Source organism: Anomaloglossus baeobatrachus, chromosome 1 (assembly GCF_048569485.1).
Source record: "Anomaloglossus baeobatrachus isolate aAnoBae1 chromosome 1, aAnoBae1.hap1, whole genome shotgun sequence".
Classification (NCBI taxonomy): Eukaryota; Metazoa; Chordata; class Amphibia; order Anura; family Aromobatidae; genus Anomaloglossus; species Anomaloglossus baeobatrachus.
In genome coordinates this window covers 250,822,351-250,839,340 of record NC_134353.1, presented here as the reverse complement: position 1 = coordinate 250,839,340, position 16,990 = coordinate 250,822,351, and the positions used below count along the sequence as shown (strand labels likewise).

Sequence of the window (16,990 nt, the reverse complement as noted above, 5' to 3'; positions counted from 1 at the left end):
CTGGGAAGCAGATTTTCTCAGTCGTCAGGGCATGGACGCGGGGGAATGGTCTCTTCACCCAGACGTGTTTCGAGAGATCTGTCGCCGCTGGGGAACGCCGGACATCGATCTCATGGCGTCACGGCACAACAACAAAGTCCCGGCATTCATGGCACGGTCTCAAGATCACAGAGCTCTGGCGGCGGACGCATTAGTTCAGGATTGGTCGCAGTTTCGACTGCCTTATGTATTTCCTCCTCTGGCGATGCTGCCCAGAGTGTTACGCAAGATCAGGTCCGACTGTCGTCGCGCCACTCTCGTCGCTCCAGATTGGCCGAGGCGGTCGTGGTACCCGGATCTGTGGCATCTCACGGTGGGTCAACCGTGGGCGCTTCCAGACCGCCCAGACTTGCTGTCACAAGGGCCGTTTTTCCATCTGAATTCTGCGGCCCTCAACCTGACTGTGTGGCCATTGAGTCCTGGCTCCTAGCGTCTTCAGGGTTATCTCAGGATGTCATTGCCACTATGAGACAGGCCAGGAAACCAACGTCCGCCAAGATCTATTACAGGTCTTGGCGGATCTTCCTGTCCTGGTGCTCTGATAATGGTTTTACTCCCTGGCCTTTTGCCTTACCCATTTTTCTTTCATTCCTTCAATCCGGAATGGACAAGGGTTTGTCACTCGGCTCTCTCAAGGGACAAGTATCGGCGCTCTCCGTATTTTTTCAAAAGCGTCTGGCCAGGCTTCCGCAGGTCCGCACGTTCCTGCAGGGAGTTTGCCACATAGTCCCACCTTACAAGCGCCCGCTGGAACCCTGGGACCTTAACAGGGTGCTAACGGCTCTTCAGAAACCACCTTTCGAGCCGCTGCGGGATGTCTCTTTATCACGTCTTTCGCAGAAGGTGGCATTTCTAGTGGCAGTTACATCACTCCGAAGAGTGTCGGAGCTTGCAGCGCTGTCATGCAAAGCCCCCTTCCTGGTTTTTCACCAGGATAAGGTGGTTCTGCGTCCTGTCCCGGAATTTCTCCCTAAGGTGGTATCTCCTTTTCATCTCAATCAGGATATTTCCTTACCTTCATTTTGCCCTAATCCAATTCACCAATGTGAAAAAGATTTGCACTCATTAGATCTAGTGAGAGCACTCCGGTTCTACGTGTCTCGCACGGCGCCCCTGCGCCGTTCAGATGCGCTCTTTGTCCTTGTCGCTGGCCAGCGTAAGGGTTCGCAGGCTTCCAAGTCAACCTTGGCTCGGTGGATCAAGGAACCGATTCTTGAAGCCTACCATTCTTCCGGGCTTCCGCTTCCTTCAGGGCTGAAAGCCCATTCTACCAGAGCCGTGGGTGCATCCTGGGCATTGCGGCACCGGGCTACGGCTCAGCAGGTGTGTCAGGCAGCTACGTGGTCTAGTCTGCACACTTTCACGAAACACTATCAGGTGCATACCTATGCTTCGGCAGACGCCAGTCTAGGTAGGCGAGTCCTTCAGGCGGCGGTTGCCCACCTGTAAGAGGGAGTCGTGTCGGCTCTTTTTATTGAGGTATTCTTTTACCCACCCAGGGACTGCTCTTGGACGTCCCAATTGTCTGGGTCTCCCAATGGAGCGACAAAGAAGAAGGGAATTTTGTTTATTTACCGTAAATTCCTTTTCTTCTAGCTCCTATTGGGAGACCCAGCACCCGCCCCTGTTCCCTTCGGGCTGGTTGTTCTTTTGTGTACACATGTTGTTCATGTTGAATTCTTCTTTTGGTTCATGGTTTTCAGTTCTCCGAACATCCTTCGGATTGAATTTACCTTAGACCAATTTATAAGTTTCCTCCTTCCTGCTTTTGCACCAAAACTGAGGAGCCCGTGATGCACGGGAGGGTGTATAGGCAGAGGGGAGGGGTTACACTTTTAAAGTGTAATACTTTGTGTGGCCTCCGGAGGCAGAAGCTATACACCCAATTGTCTGGGTCTCCCAATAGGAGCTAGAAGAAAAGGAATTTACGGTAAGTAAACAAAATTCCCTTCTTTGAGTGCAAAATTAGCTGCACTCATTAGCGGACGCCATGTCGGGTTTGAAGACTCCCTGAGGTGCCTAAACAATGGAGCTCCCCCATAAGTGACCCCATTTTGGAAACTAGAGCCCTCAAATATTTTTTCTAGATGTTTGATGTGCACTTTGAACCCCTGGGGGCTTCACAGAAGTTTATAACGTTGAGCCGTGAAAAGAAAAAATTTTTTTTTTTACCACAAAACTGTTGCTTCAACCAGGTAGCTTTTTTTATCACAAGGGTATCAGGAAAAAATGCACCATAAAATGTATTGTGCATTTTCTCCTGAGTACGCAGATACCCCATATGTGGTGGAAATCAAATGTTTGGGCACACGGCAGGACTCGGAAGGCAAGGAGCGCCATTTCACAGCAAAATTGGTTGGAATTATTAGCGGACGCCATGTTGCGTTTGGAGACCCCCCTGAAGTGCCTAAACAATGGAGCTCCCCCACAATTGACCCCATTTTGGAAACTAGACCCCTCATGGAATTTATCTAGCTGTTTAGTGAGCACTTTGAACCCCTGGAGGCTTCACAAACGTTTGTAATGTTCAGCCGTGAAAATATTTTATTCTTTTTTTTACCACAAAATTGTTTTTTCAAACAGGTAGCTTTTTTTTCCAGAAGGGTATCAGGAAAAAATTCACCATAAAATATATTGTGCAATTTCTCCTGAGTACACAGGTACCTCATATGTGGTGGAAATCAATTGTTTGGGCGTACGGCGGGGCTCAGAAGAGAAGGAGCGCCATTTCACAGTAAAATTGATTGGAATTATTAGCAGACGCCATGTTTCATTTGGAGACCCCCTGAGGTGCCTAAACAATGGAGCTCCCCCACATGTGATCCCATTTTGGAAACTAGACCCCCCTCCCATACAAAAAAATTAGTTTGGCGAAATAAAAAATACAGACATCAGTAAAAAAAAAATGAGCGCCTGCCACTAAGACCAGTGCCAAACGTGAGAGCAATGCACGAGTCTCGCATCGCATCATCATCCACTGCAGTCTGGAAGCGAGCAACTGCGCTGGATAATGCGATGCGAGAGGGCGGGGCGGCAGATGAGAAAGGGCGCAGCGGATGGAAAATGGGAAAGGGCGCAGCGGGTGGAGGAGTGGCAGAGGATGGGAAAGGGCGCAGCGGATGGATGATGGGAAATGGCGCAGCGGATGGAGGAGCGGCAGAGGATGGGAAAGGGCGCAGCGGATGGATGATGGGAAATGGCGCAGCGGATGGAGGAGCGGCAGAGGATGGGGGGGAGGGAGGTGAGATGGGGATACTTACCTTACAGGATGGATCTAGGCAGCAGGATCACAGCAGACAGAAGAGGCAGCAGATGAAGGAGGCAACAGAGGGTGAGAGGGGGCAGTAGATGAAGAGGATGGGAGAGAGCAGGCAGCAGATCGGGGAGGGGGCAGAGTCTGATGGGAGAGAGAGATGGCACATGGAGGAGGGGGGGCCCCGGGGGGAGGGTGGCTTGCAGCACATGTTGGGGGAGAGTGGCTTGCAGCAGTACATGTGGGGGGAGGGTGGCTTGCAGCACATGTGGGGGGAGGGTGGCTTGCAGCACATGTGCACCCTCCCCCCACATGTGCTGCAAGCCACCCTCCCCCCACATGTGCTGCAAGCCACCCGCCCCCCACATCTGCTGCAAGCCACCCGCCCCCCACATGTGCTGCAAGCCACCCTCCCCCCACATGTGCTGCAAGCCACCCGACCCCCACATGTGCTGCAAGCCACCCTCCCCCCACATGTGGGGGGAAGGTGGCTTGCAGCACATGGAGGGATAGGAGGTATAGTGGCGATGGAGAAGGGGCAGCCGATGAAGGAGGCGGCGGCCGCCGATCGGGAACAGTGTGGGCTGATTCGGGGGCAGCAGCGGCTGAAAAAGGTGGGCGCGGGGACAGCGGTGGATCGAGAGCGGCGGCGGGGACAGTGGCGAGCGTGGAGGCGGGGACAGCGGTGGATCGGGAGCAGCGGCGGGGACAGTGGCGAGCGTGGCGGCGGGGACAGCGATGGATCGGGAGCAGTGGCGGGGACAGTGGCGAGCGTGGCGGCGGGGACAGCGGTGGATCGGGAGCAGCGGCAGGGCGATCGGAGACAGCGGCGTGGCTGGCGATAGCGGGCGGGGCGATCGGAGACAGCGGCGGGGCTGGCGGTGGCAGGCGGGGCGATCGGGGACAGGGGCGAGCGTGGCGGCGGGGAACAGCGGTGGATCCGGAGCAGCGGCGGGGACAGTGGCGAGCGTGGCGGCGAGGACAGCGGTGGATCCAGAGCAGCGGCGGGGACAGTGGCGAGCGTGGCGGCGGGGACAGCAGTGGATCGGGAGCAGCGGCGGGGACAGTGGCGAGCGTGGCGGCGGGGACAGCGGTGGATCGGGAGCAGCGGCGGGGACAGTGGCGAGCGTGGCGGCGGGGACAGCGGTGGATCGGGAGCAGCGGCGGGGCGATCGAAGCCGCGGCGGGGCTGGCGATGGTGGGCGGGGCGATCGGAGACAGCGGCGGGGACAGGGGCGGGCGATCGGGGACAGGGGCGGGCGATCGGGGACAGGGGCGGGCGGAAACTTACCGATGGGCACCCGCAGAGACCGCTCTCCTCGGCTTCCAGGGACGGTCACAGGCCGCAGATCCACATTGATTGGAGAGAGCGGTCACAAGACCGGTCTCTCCAATCAGAGCTGGGGGCGGGTGAAGCACCGATCACCCAGCTCCAGCCAATGGCCAGTGCTACAGCAGCACTAATCAGGGCTGGATTTAAATGTTCCAACCATTTTCAATGGCCAGAACATTACAGTGACTGTAATTGGCTGAGCGGCGTTTGTCAGCCAATCACAGCCTCTGTAGGTTCGGGGAGGAGGCACCACCCTTCCTGAGGTCAGGCAGAGGTCCCCTCCTTCCCGAATCTACCGTTTTAATTAAAGAAATTGGACTCCCCGGGGCTCCGGGACCGCGATTTCGCCATGACGTACTGGGTACGTCATGGGTCGTTTAGCACCACGTCACCGTGACGTACCCAGTACGTCAAAGGTCGTTAAGGGGTTAAGCTTTAATTTTCAAAAAAAGGCAATAGAAGAAAATGGGCTTTACAATTTGTTACACATTTTCTCCTGAATTTGTCAGTACACCATATGTGGTAAAAACTACTTTTGATGCAGGTAAACTTCAGAATAGTAGGAGAGCCATTATGGAGTTCAGATTTATTTGGAATGGCTTAAGGGTGCCATGTCACATTGGCAGAGCTCCTGACATGCCAGAAAAGCGGACACTTTTTTAAATTATTTATTTAAATAATTTTAAAAAGCCGCATGCGTCTTTCATATTTTGAAACGCAGCCAACATAGGCGCACGGCAGGAGGCTGCAGCCTGTAGCTGTGGGCTTAATCTGTGCTGGTTATCATAATACGAAGGGGACCCTACGCTGGTTTTGTTTATTTTTACACCAATAGAGAGACACACACACACAACGCCTTTGATTGAATAGAGTGAGGAGTGAGACACGCTGCCACACATGATGGGGGCAGGTATGACTGCAACTAATCAGAGACATGGGGACTGCCGACGGGAGAAGCAGTGCATACGTATAAAGGATAATGACCAGCCCCAGAAGTAGTTTGAGCGGACCCAGCAGTGTACAGCCTCGTGGGAAACTTTGTAAGTATAACATGCCTTTTTTTTATTTATTTTTTTCCTTTACCCGAGTTACTGGACTCGGATCATTACCTGGAGTACCTACAGGGTCGGTGCTCAGGTAGTTTTGAACTAACGCGGATCTGGACTTATTCAGTCAGAGTCCGCCCATCACTACTTACTAACATAACATAAAGTACAATGGGCCACAAAAAAAAAATCAGTGGGATATTATTACAACATAATGTCACTTTAGGTTTGAAAAATGAGACAGCCACGGAGGCTAAAACTAACTAAGGAGGGAAGGGGTTAAAGATCTACTGTGTCCAAACTGCTTGTGAAAAATGCCTGGCTGGCGCAGCCTTCCCATAGCAAAATCTGCTTTTAGCAGGAAAAGTGGGACCTGGCTCGATCCAGAGGATACTTTTTGAAAAGGATTATCATTGATGAGGCGACAGCTTTTTAAACCCCAGGAGATGTTTAGTCAGGGCACCACAGCTGAGGCTGAACCTCTTGCCCCATATGCATTAATTCTGATGGTAACACTAGCAATAATGATAGCGCTCTGCTTTATTTGACCTGCTTGCTTCTGCATTTCGACCAGAATTGCATTTGCATTTGTAGATCCACTTCTTTTCAGGTTTTATTGTCTGATTAATTATGTATCATTTTAGCCAGCTTTGATAGCATTTTTATTATACATACTAAGCAATTTTCGGATGTCTATTTTTCCAGGCTAACATCATTTGATCCGTCCTATAAATTGGCTTGAAAACACCTCACTAATGACAACACTGCAGTTTTCGGGAAGGATGAACTCTGTTACTAGATGCAATCTTTATATTAAAACAAAGTCCTCTTAATACCAGTTTTTCCATCTAGGTTATCCAATAAGCTAATTTACACAATCTCCTACCTACAAGTTGCTGTTTAGCCTCTAGTATGACTGTTATCAGGTTTCTATTTGTTCCTAAATTTACAAATTCTGGTTAAGAACTGAAGATTTTGGCTATTGCCATCCAGTTGTTTCCCAGTTATTGTAAAATTATGTACGTATGTAGTGTAGAGATGCCTTATAAAGCTCTGCTTTGGGCTAGGTAGGAGATCCTGGAGGTGTCTCATTTTAGAAAGAAGGTACAAAATAGGGAATGAAAGCTAAAAATAAAGTACAAAGGTCAACTGTTACAAAATTATAAATAAAAAAAATTGTAATGAAAATATTTTATTATAATCAAAAGTCAATCAAATGGTCAAGCAAGATCAGCATGAAATAAACAATTGCCTAAAGAGATAAATTAGACAATGGTAATATTTCAGGCATTCTTTGAAAAGGGGTGGGAAGGAAAAAAACATGGGTGGAAACAAGGTATATAAGTCACAATATACTTCACGGAATATCTCACAGAGCACCAACCCAGGCCCAAACAATCTACAAAAAGAGCCTATTAAAATATCCTATGAAAGTCAGAAAAATCATGGAACAGAATCCAAACACTCCCTAATTTCCTAAATGTATCTGAATGCCCTGAACTCTCTGCAGATAGCTTTTCCATTCGACAAATACTAGCCATCTCTGAGTATCATTCAGACATGGTTGGAAGCTCAGTTGACCGCCAGTGACATGGGATCACAGAAGGAGCTGCTATTATAAAAAACAAATCTATTTCTTTTCATATGTTATTAAAGAGGGTAAAATGTAAAGAAGAGCCTCCTGAGGACTGTTTACAACCCTACTCCCTATGAGCAGGTGATAGGGAGAGAAAACAGTCTCCCAGAAAGGTTTCATCTTACTGCATTCTCACTGAATATGGCACGTGGTGCCTTTCTCCCTCTCACAATGCCTTCCTCCCTCTCACAATGCCTTCAAGTTTCCAGGACATAAGGAAAAATTTATTTTTGAAGGGTATTGGTACCATCTTGACAGACACAACAGAGAGTTTGTGAGTAAATAAAAATCCTTTCTCCCACTGAGTGGGAAATTGCTACTCCAAGTTCCCGTTCCCATGCCCTTTGAAAACTCAACCTTTCCAAGCTACTCCCTCTGACCAGATATAATGCATAGAGACTGCATGACCAAGCAAAGAATCCTGCGGAATCAAATTTTCAAAAACAGTGGGTGTTGGCTGGCATAAGCAGTCTGCTCCCTGTGATGTTATACCGGATGCGATTGTAAATATTAAAACCATAAAAGTTTCTGAAAAGGAAATTGATTTTGGCGAGATCCAATCGGTGGTAACGTATAGCCATTGAGTACATGATACAGACAGGTGTTCTTTATATCTCTTCATCCAAAAAAAGTATGACGCAATAATCCAGATAGAAAAGAAAAAGTGGAGTAAGAGGACTAAGAATCCAAGAAAGACATGTTTTTTTTTCAGGAGTTTGTGCCAGATTTCAAGTGTATCCCTGATTAGGTCTGCACAGAGACTTACCCAAGGAATGTCTTTTGGAGTAACCCAGGGAACATGCTTCAGTGGGATAGGCAAGTCTTGTTCAAGTTCAACCCATTAGTTGAAGTGTGAAAAGGCCAGTCCAAGAGGTGGGTTAGAGTGGAGGCTTGGAAATAAGTCTTGAAGTTGGGAAGACCGGTTCTCCCTTCGGATTTAGGGCGGACTAAAGTTTACATGCCCCTTCTAGGCCTTTATCTACTCCAAATAAATCTAATCAAGGCAGAACGACGTTCATTGAAATAGCTTCTAAACCAGGATAATTTCAGTTTACTATAAAGGTACCGTCACACATAACGAGATCGCTAGCGAGATCGCTGCTGAGTCACGGTTTCTGTGACGCAGTAGTGATCCCGTTAGCGATCTCGTTGTGCGACATCTACCAGCGATCAGGTCCCTGCTGTGAGATCGCTAGTCGTTGCAGAATGGTCCAGGCCATTTTCTTCAAAGGTGATGTCCTGCAGGGAAGGACACATCGCTGTGTTTGACACTGTGTAACAGGGTCACAGTGACTGCTGAGATCGTTATACAGGTCGCTACTGCGACCTGTATTGTTCCTGCATCGTTTGTAAGGTCTGACTGTGTGACATCTCACCAGCGACCTCCCAGCGACTTACCAGCGATCCCTATAAGGTCGCATCGTTTTCGGGATCGCTGGTAAGTCGTTGTGTGTGACTGGGCCTTAAGACACAAGGTCCTTAAGAGTGCGATCGAAGAGTGTTTGATAATTAAGCATAGACAGTTTGGATAAGTCAGAAGAATTGAACACTTCCAAATATTTTTTTTGTATCTAATTGTCACCAATCACTTGATTAACTTCATCACTAGCTAGAGAGATGTTTAAGACTTTGGATTTTGATTAATTTATTTTAAAATTACTTAGAAAGCTAAATTTATCAAATTCCTTCATTATAGCCAATAAAGAAATTAGGATATGTATGGTATAATAAGATTATCTGCATATAATGTTGATTGGTAGTTAACTGGGCCCAATTTAATTCCTTGTATGTTAACATTATTAGGCATAATTAATACTCATTTTTTCTAAATAAGCTGAACTGTGATTTCTTAACTTTTTCTTTATAAAATGGAGTTACTGTTTACTATTGTCTTTTAACTGTGTGTATGGGACCTCTTTCTGCTCCCCATCTGATTTATGGATTTTGTAACGGATGTACTTCAATAAATGTTATGCATGCTTTGCTCTAAGGCTATGTGCGCACGTTGCGTACTAGCCCTGCAGAAATTTCTGCAGCGATCTGAAGAGCACATGTGCGCTTTAGATCGCTGCAGAAATGTCCGTAGTGAGCGCCGATTCCATGCGCTCTGCCTGCAGCTCCTCCCATAGACAGAGCAGGAGCTGCCGGCAAAGCGCAGGAAAGAAGTGACATGTCACTTCTTTTTGCGCAGCGCTTCGGCAGTAGCCGAAGCGCTGCGCTCTTAGACGCCACGTGCGCACGGCCCCTGCACAATCTCCATAGACTGTGCAGGGGCCGCAGGACGCATGCAGTTACGCTGCGCTACAAAGCGCAGCGTAACTGCATGTTTTTACGCAACGTGCGCACATAGCCTTTAGGCATTTGCATGTTTTGACATATATTCGTTTCAGTTGTGTAACACGGACAACTGGGTACACGATTTGTAATGAATTACAGGAGTGATCAGATTTTTCAGAGCAGAGGGGCAATGACTATCTGTGGAGCTTTCAGTGAGAGATCGGTGTTTTTTATGACAGCCGTCAAACACTCACTCATGTCTTTGAGTAATTGTTGCACTAAGTACTATAACACTTGCCGGGGTTGGGGCGAGCAGTAGTAGGAGTGGACCCATTGGGACTTGGGCTTACCCTGACATGGAAGGGGTTTAGCTAAGCAACCACACTCGGGGCAGTGTCCAGAACTGTGGCAGCTGACTCCCAGAGCAGGAAATGCGGGGACATACTCATATGCCAGCAGGTACAGTTTCTAGTGCAGGTGGCTGCAGCTGGGATGGCTGAAGGAGACAGGATGGCTAGATCTGAACGGTATGGTTGGCACAACAGGGGCAGATGGGTATGGGAAGGCGGGCACAGAAATAGGTAACGGGACCTGACAACTAACTAAAGGCGTTGCGCAGGCACCACCCCTATTGGAAGGATGGCTTAAGTACCTACTGCCTTTCAGCCACAGGCTTAGAGGCACTTCCAGGAAATGGTGCGCCAGCCCTTTCCTGCACATTCCCAGAGGACCTGTGTGGCACGAACAGGCTCCAGGAGAGAGAAGGCAGAAGAGTACATGGTTGCCTTGGAAGTGCAGGGAAGGACACAGTCTGGCCTCAGCAGTGAGTGAGCTGGCATCCCTCTTGGGGAAAGTCAGGGTAGTGCAGGAACGCCGGCGCTATATGTACCTTTTAATTCAGGTTTGCAAATTCGTCTCATTTGCCATTGATGTGTAAAATCCAGCCTCTCACCATCTCCTGCATGTAGTTTTATTTAATAGTGGAGGAAGTATAGTAACACAGACATGAAAAGTTAAACTAAGTTCACCTGATAAGTTTGGACTGGACCGTGGAAATTGTTTTGGGAAATGACAAATCACACTTCTCTATATTGCAGTGTGATGGATAAGTGCCTGACTACATTTTGCCAAATTTAACAATTGATGGCGTAGAGATGTAATTCAGGGCTTGACTTGGACCCTTTAACCCAGTGATGGGAAATCATAATGCTTCAGCATACCAAGACTTGTTTGACAATATTATGCTACTTTAGGGGAACATTTTGGACAAGGCCTTTCTCTATTTCAGCATGACTGTGCCGCAGTGCACATAGCAAGCTCCATAAAGACATAGTTGGGTGAGGTTGGTGTGGTAAAACTTGGCTGTACCAAAGCGAACCCTGACCTCCACTCCATCGAGCAGCTTTGGGATAAACTAGAATGATAATTGTGGGTCAAGCATTCTCATCTAACATTGGTGTCCGATCTCACTAATGCTCCTCTGTATTAATTGGGGATAAAATCATAAAGTTATAAAGCTCCTGTGGGTGTAATGTGTGGGTGTCCTAATGCTTTTGACTATATAGTGTATAAATATTTAAAACATTACATTTTTTAGTGTTTACATAAAAACGTTACTTTGAGATTTCTCTCCAAATATTTTGGTTGTGTATCATACCATTCCTGGATATACCGTACATTTTTCATGATCTTATTACATTTAGAAATGAAAGTTAGTTATTGTAACTTTAAAAATGGACTATATCCATCTAACTACCTGGATAAATATATGGATTTACAGTTTGTATATGCTGTAAAAATGTAAATCCACAGTTGACATGTTGTGTCTGATCTGTGCCCAGTTAGTCATACTGTTGGGTTTTTTAGTTTTGTCTCCAGCTAGTTTTGCACAGATGTATGATCGATCTTTGATTTTTTTTGTTTTTTTGTTTTCATCTTACTTTTCTCTTGAACTTTCACCTATAGATTGGAGGATTTTCCTACATCTCCAACAAGCACAGCCAAACAAGAGTTTCTGTATGTCCTGATTGTTACTTGTTCAGTTGTCGTGATCTTGTGATGTGATGATTTTGAGTACATAATTTCACCCCTATTCAGGGTTTTTCATTTTTGTGCATGTAACAATTTGTGCCATACTGTTCGATACAGTGCTACATTTATGTATAGACTGGCAGACCTAAGGAGCATTGGTATATACAGGAGCGTTGCCTATAGGTAAGTATTTAAACCAAATAAAACCTAATTTCTACGTACAAAGTACAAATACAGACCCCCACTATCTAGTCCACTGAAGGTCTCCATAGTGGCACACTTGGTGATCGTTAATTATATGACATGAGCAATCTGTATCTCATTATTTTACTGTGGGGAAAATCCCATCCCATCCATATAATTGGAAATTTCACCAAAGCCCAAACTCTCATGTTTATGGTGCTTTACATGACATGCTTGGGATTTTTTGTATCTTGACTTATCTTGGATACTGGTGGGGTTTGGTGACTTGAACCCCTATTTAAAGAGTGTGATCTGTTGACATAATCTAAATTGGCATCGCTTAATCTTAGTTATCCGGCCATGTCTGAGGACAGAATGAAGTAGTTCCAGATGACATATTCAAAATGACATCTTCCTGCGTTTTCTACAAGTTAGGCAGTGACGTAGCTAGAGTCCGACGGTCCCCAGTGCAAGATTTGGATCAAGACCCCACTATTCTCACCACTCTGCTCTGTTGGTCTGATGTTTGGGCCCCCACAGATTTCTAAATCCTATAAAGACCTATGTTGCCCTCCCCCCATTATGTACTAATGTTCCCTATTCTGTACTAATGTCCCTTATCCTTGGTCCCTTCCAGGTATATATGTTCCCCATGCTGATATATATGTCCCTCATTCTGGGCCCATCCTTGTATATATGTTCCCAGTTCTACATAAAAGAAATCAAAACATTGTACTCCTCTTCCTCCACTCCCCTGCCGTCCTTTTCTACAGCAGGTGCTGGCAGCTGACGTAGGCGTGTCCTGTAACTAGGGGCGCATGGCAGTGATGGTAAATGTCCCTAGTCACAGGCATGCCGACGTCAGTTGCTGGCCTCTGATTGGCCGGCAGCATGTATAGCGAGGCAAGCACTCTATTAGTCTCTGCATTGCTATACACTTCAGCTGAATGTACGTCCTCAGATGAACATCTTTTATGAAGTAGGTGCTGAGGTCGGTGGGTCCCCCTGAAACACGGGCCCGATAGCGATCACAACAGTTATGCCCCTGATGTAGGTTATAGGTTGAACTTGATGGACTTATTTCTACCTTAAAAACTGTGAAACTACTTTGAAAAACCTTATTATTTTTAGAGTTAATGCATTTTTTATAACTTCACGCAGATTTAATATATCAGGGAATTTGCCAACACATTTTTTTTAGTTTTCTTCATGTCCAAAATTATATGATTTTCTTACTCTCATTTAATGTAAGTCATTTTTCTAGTTGGGGTAGAGAACATAGATCCTGAGGCCACCGGTCATTATGGCTAATGAGAAATGAACTATTCTGCACAATAATCTAGAAATGAAACATCCAGTCTTTACCTATATAAATGTGTGCAGGAAATATTTGTATTTTTGGAAGAAAATACAATGCACGACCTATGTCATGTCTGATACTAAGTGAACAGGAGCATGACCGTCAGTAATGCATGTTTCGGTGTGGGAGTACATCACTTGTATTGCTGTGACATACCTACAAGGATGCTCAGTAGTAATGTCTTTAATCTGTCTTTTATATTCATCCAGGACTGTGGTAAAATGCAGCATTGCAAAATCCCAAGCCCTTTATAGTGCTCAAAGGGGCCTGAGGACAAGCAACGCTGCCGTGTTCAAAGTCGGAGCAATCAGCATAAATATCCCACAACACCCGGCAACTCTGCACAGCATGATGGTCCGCAGCTCCCACCAGCTCTCAAAGCAGATCTCTGATCTCATCCGGCAGCCGTCCACAGTGTGAGTCCTGAACTGTGCATTACAGATCCTATTCTAATCTCTGGCACTGTCCCGAAAGAGAGATCATTATGGAGACCTTTTACCAAATGCAAAAATATATTAATTTTACCATAAATATTGTCAATTATCTCTTTCTATGTAAGAAAATTTCATAAAATTGACACTAGACAATACACTATATAATCTGTAATCCGCCAACACAAACTCTACCCTGTATGACTAGTGTGAGCAATAGTTCTGTGCATATAGGGAATACCATACATAGCTGGAAAAAGTAAGTTACATATTTTGCTAATCTAAGAAAGAGAATGTTACTCATGGAAGTATATTGATTTAAAAGACCATAGGTCAGATTAACAATCCAGTTGTGCATGGATTTAAAGCTTTACTGTTTTGAAGAGGTTGTCCTGGGGTATATATATCAATAACCTATACTTTTATATATACTTTATAGATTTTATTTTCTTGAATAGTAGCAGATCTACTTACTTTTCTCAGGAGCAGCCGCAACACTTTGAACAGAGCTGATTTGTTTAGCTCCATTCAATGTTTGCATCCAGCCGTTGCCAGAACTCCCAGATAATCAATGGGAGTTCTGGATATCAAACCTCCACAGGTCTGATATTGATGAACAATAAGGGTGTTGTTGGCCAGATAACACCTTTATTTGAAAGCTGTCATTATATTTAAAAAATAAAAAAACAGCAGTACTGTAGTTGTCATGTGCTGTATTTTGAGCGCCGAGCCGTCTGATGGATGTCTCTGGACTGAATTTGGTGCCCCCCTCTGCCTTGTTACACAAACCCCTACAGCTATTATTGGCATGGATGATTTAATCTACTTATCCAAACACCTGGCTATCAAATTCAGTTATATGATTAAGGCGATATTGTAAGGCAGAAAAATGTCACCCAGCACAGTTTGGAGCTCCCCATCAGACCACTTGGTTTTCTTGAGAATATAACATGGGATAATGTCAAATATTTTCCGTATAAGGTACATGTCCCTGCCATGGGGATATAGAAGAACATTGTGGCAATAGCATTTTTAGATGCCAAGTTTCCTTTAAGTATAGGCATATACTTATTACCATACCAATAAGCTATATGAAAATCTCAAAATATGACTGCTTCAAATGTACACACTAATCATTATATAATGGTAAACCACTCCATTTTAAGCCCATTAACACTGCTCGATTATCATGATTGAGCTTTCCTACGAACAATGGATCACAATAATCTTGCAGTGTAAACAGGCTGCCGATCACTAGATGAATGAGTAAAATGCTTGTTCGTTGGGTGAAATGATCTTTAGTATTGCACATAAGATCATCTCTCTTGGCAGCGCATCTTCCTCGGTGAACAGGACGTGCTGCTGAAAACAATGGCAGCGGTCGGCTTGTGTAAACAAGCAAGTTTCTGGTCTGGGATACCCTTCCCTGTGAAATCCAGATTTTTTTTGTATTTTCTTGTACACTGACTTCTATTTTACTTTGAGAGGCCCCACAAGGTGACTGTTAAAAATGCAGCTTCAGACTCTGGGTCTGTACCTTCAAGCTATCACCAAAAAGCAAGATGCACGTCTTAGTGTTGTGTACTAACAGATGTTTATTCCTATCTCTTTTACAGCGTGCCCCCAGCAAAAGAGGATGTGGCCACTCCATTACTCTCTGAAAAGACCCCCACGAGTGTTAACCAAACTCCAATTGAAACCAATGTGTTTCCTCAACTCCCAGAGGGTTTGGAGAAGAAACCCATTGTCTTGAAGTTCAGTGCTATGCTGGATGGCATCGCTATTGGAGCTGCACTTCTACCATCTCTTAAAGCAGAGTACAAAATGGGAAGAATGAGAAGTCATGGAATGACAGGTACAAATCCGAGCACAATCGTATCCATTTTAGAGGGATACTATGTGTCTATGCTGTCTTTATAATCTACGTGGAGCATCTTAGTGAAAAATTGCTCCTGTTCTGCAAAATTAAAAAATATTTCTAGTGATATTTACATCAGGTATCTAGAGGACCATGAAAATCCCTTTTTGCATATTAATATACTATAGAGACTTAGTACTAATCTGCTAAGATAGTGGTCAACTTCACATTCTGCATTTACCAAGTGATGTACCCAAATCCATTAGAGGGGTTCTCTGATACCTATAAAGCCCTTTATAAATATTTATCTTCAAACCCTAACCACATTGTTGTAATTTGTTTTGCTGTAAAATTCCCCACCACTCTCCCTGTTCTGTTAATATCTATTTTTTTTTTCCTTTACTTTTAGAGGAGTCTCAAATGTGACATTACAGGAGAATTTCCTTGCAGTCACTTTTCCGCAACTTCTATCACATTTGCTCTCCCTACCCTCCCAAAAAACAGAAAACAAATTGTCATCAGGTTGTGATAATAGAAGCAGGGTCAGTGACACTAGCATTGCCCCACAGATTCTGTCACCATCCTGAAGGAAAATAAGGGGGTGGTGCAGCTGTCACTCTATCACCACCTCAGGATAACAATTTGTTTTAGGAAAAAAGATAGCAGTGTCAGAAGCAGGGATTGTGGAGGTGAATTGTGAAATGACCGAATTTGTGGTCATTTCTTCATCATCCCCTGAAACAGGATGCCATCAGGAGATAGAAGTGACAGAAGCTGTAGTAAGTGACTGCAGCGCCACCCCCTGATGATTTTCTGGGGGTGATAAAAGCTTTGGAGACGTAGCGGCGGAGCCATTATCCAATGATGATACATATAGCGGGTAAAATAAGTATTGAACACGTCACTAGTTTTTGAAGGGAAATACATTTCTCACCAGATGTGGGTTGCAACCTACCCAATCCATGCAGGCAAAGAAATGAAACCATAAATGTCCATAACTTAATTTATGTGTAATAATGAGAAATGAAACAGGAAAAAGTGTTTAACGCATGAAGAAAGAGAGTTTCAAAAAGCCATGGGAAGTCATAACACCAGCTAGAATTAGTTATTAGAAAGCAGTTCTACAATTTAGTGAAAAATGAAATCTGTTTATCTGATGGCTTATAAGAAAAAGTGTCTCATTACCAAAGTGCCACGAAAGAAACATCTCATGATGGGTAAAATTAGTGAGCTGTCTTAAGACCTTTGCAACCTTATTATTGCAAACATGCTGATTGCATTGGTTCCAGAAGTATTTCTAAACTTCTGAAGGTCCCAGTAAGCACTGTTGGAGCTATAATCCGGAAGTGGAAAGAACATCATTTCACCATAAACTGATCAGGTGCTCTCCGCAAGACTTCATGCAGAGGAGTGAAAAGAATTGCCAGAAGAGTTTTCCAAAAGCCAAGTACAACCTAGAGCTATATAAATAACTAGAATCAGCAGGCACAGTCATTTCAAAGAAAAAAAAAAAAGAAATGGTGACTCAACCTTCAAGGCCTCT

The 16,990-nt window shown here is 45.2% G+C and overlaps 1 protein-coding gene across 12 annotated transcripts in view; it reads left to right on the top strand.

Moving 5' to 3' along the window:
• BLTP1 (bridge-like lipid transfer protein family member 1) overlaps positions 1 to 16,990 on the top strand; it is a 392,853-nt gene that overhangs the window by 235,674 nt on the left and 140,189 nt on the right. For 11 of the 12 annotated variants that reach the window (XM_075348975.1, XM_075349025.1, XM_075349061.1 and 8 more), the window contains 3 exons: positions 11,550 to 11,600; positions 13,368 to 13,574; positions 15,206 to 15,444. In XM_075348975.1, the coding sequence (XP_075205090.1) occupies positions 11,550 to 11,600; positions 13,368 to 13,574; positions 15,206 to 15,444 (497 nt within the window). The remainder of the gene's footprint in view (positions 1 to 11,549; positions 11,601 to 13,367; positions 13,575 to 15,205; positions 15,445 to 16,990) is intronic. The other variant, XM_075348994.1, reaches the window with a different exon arrangement.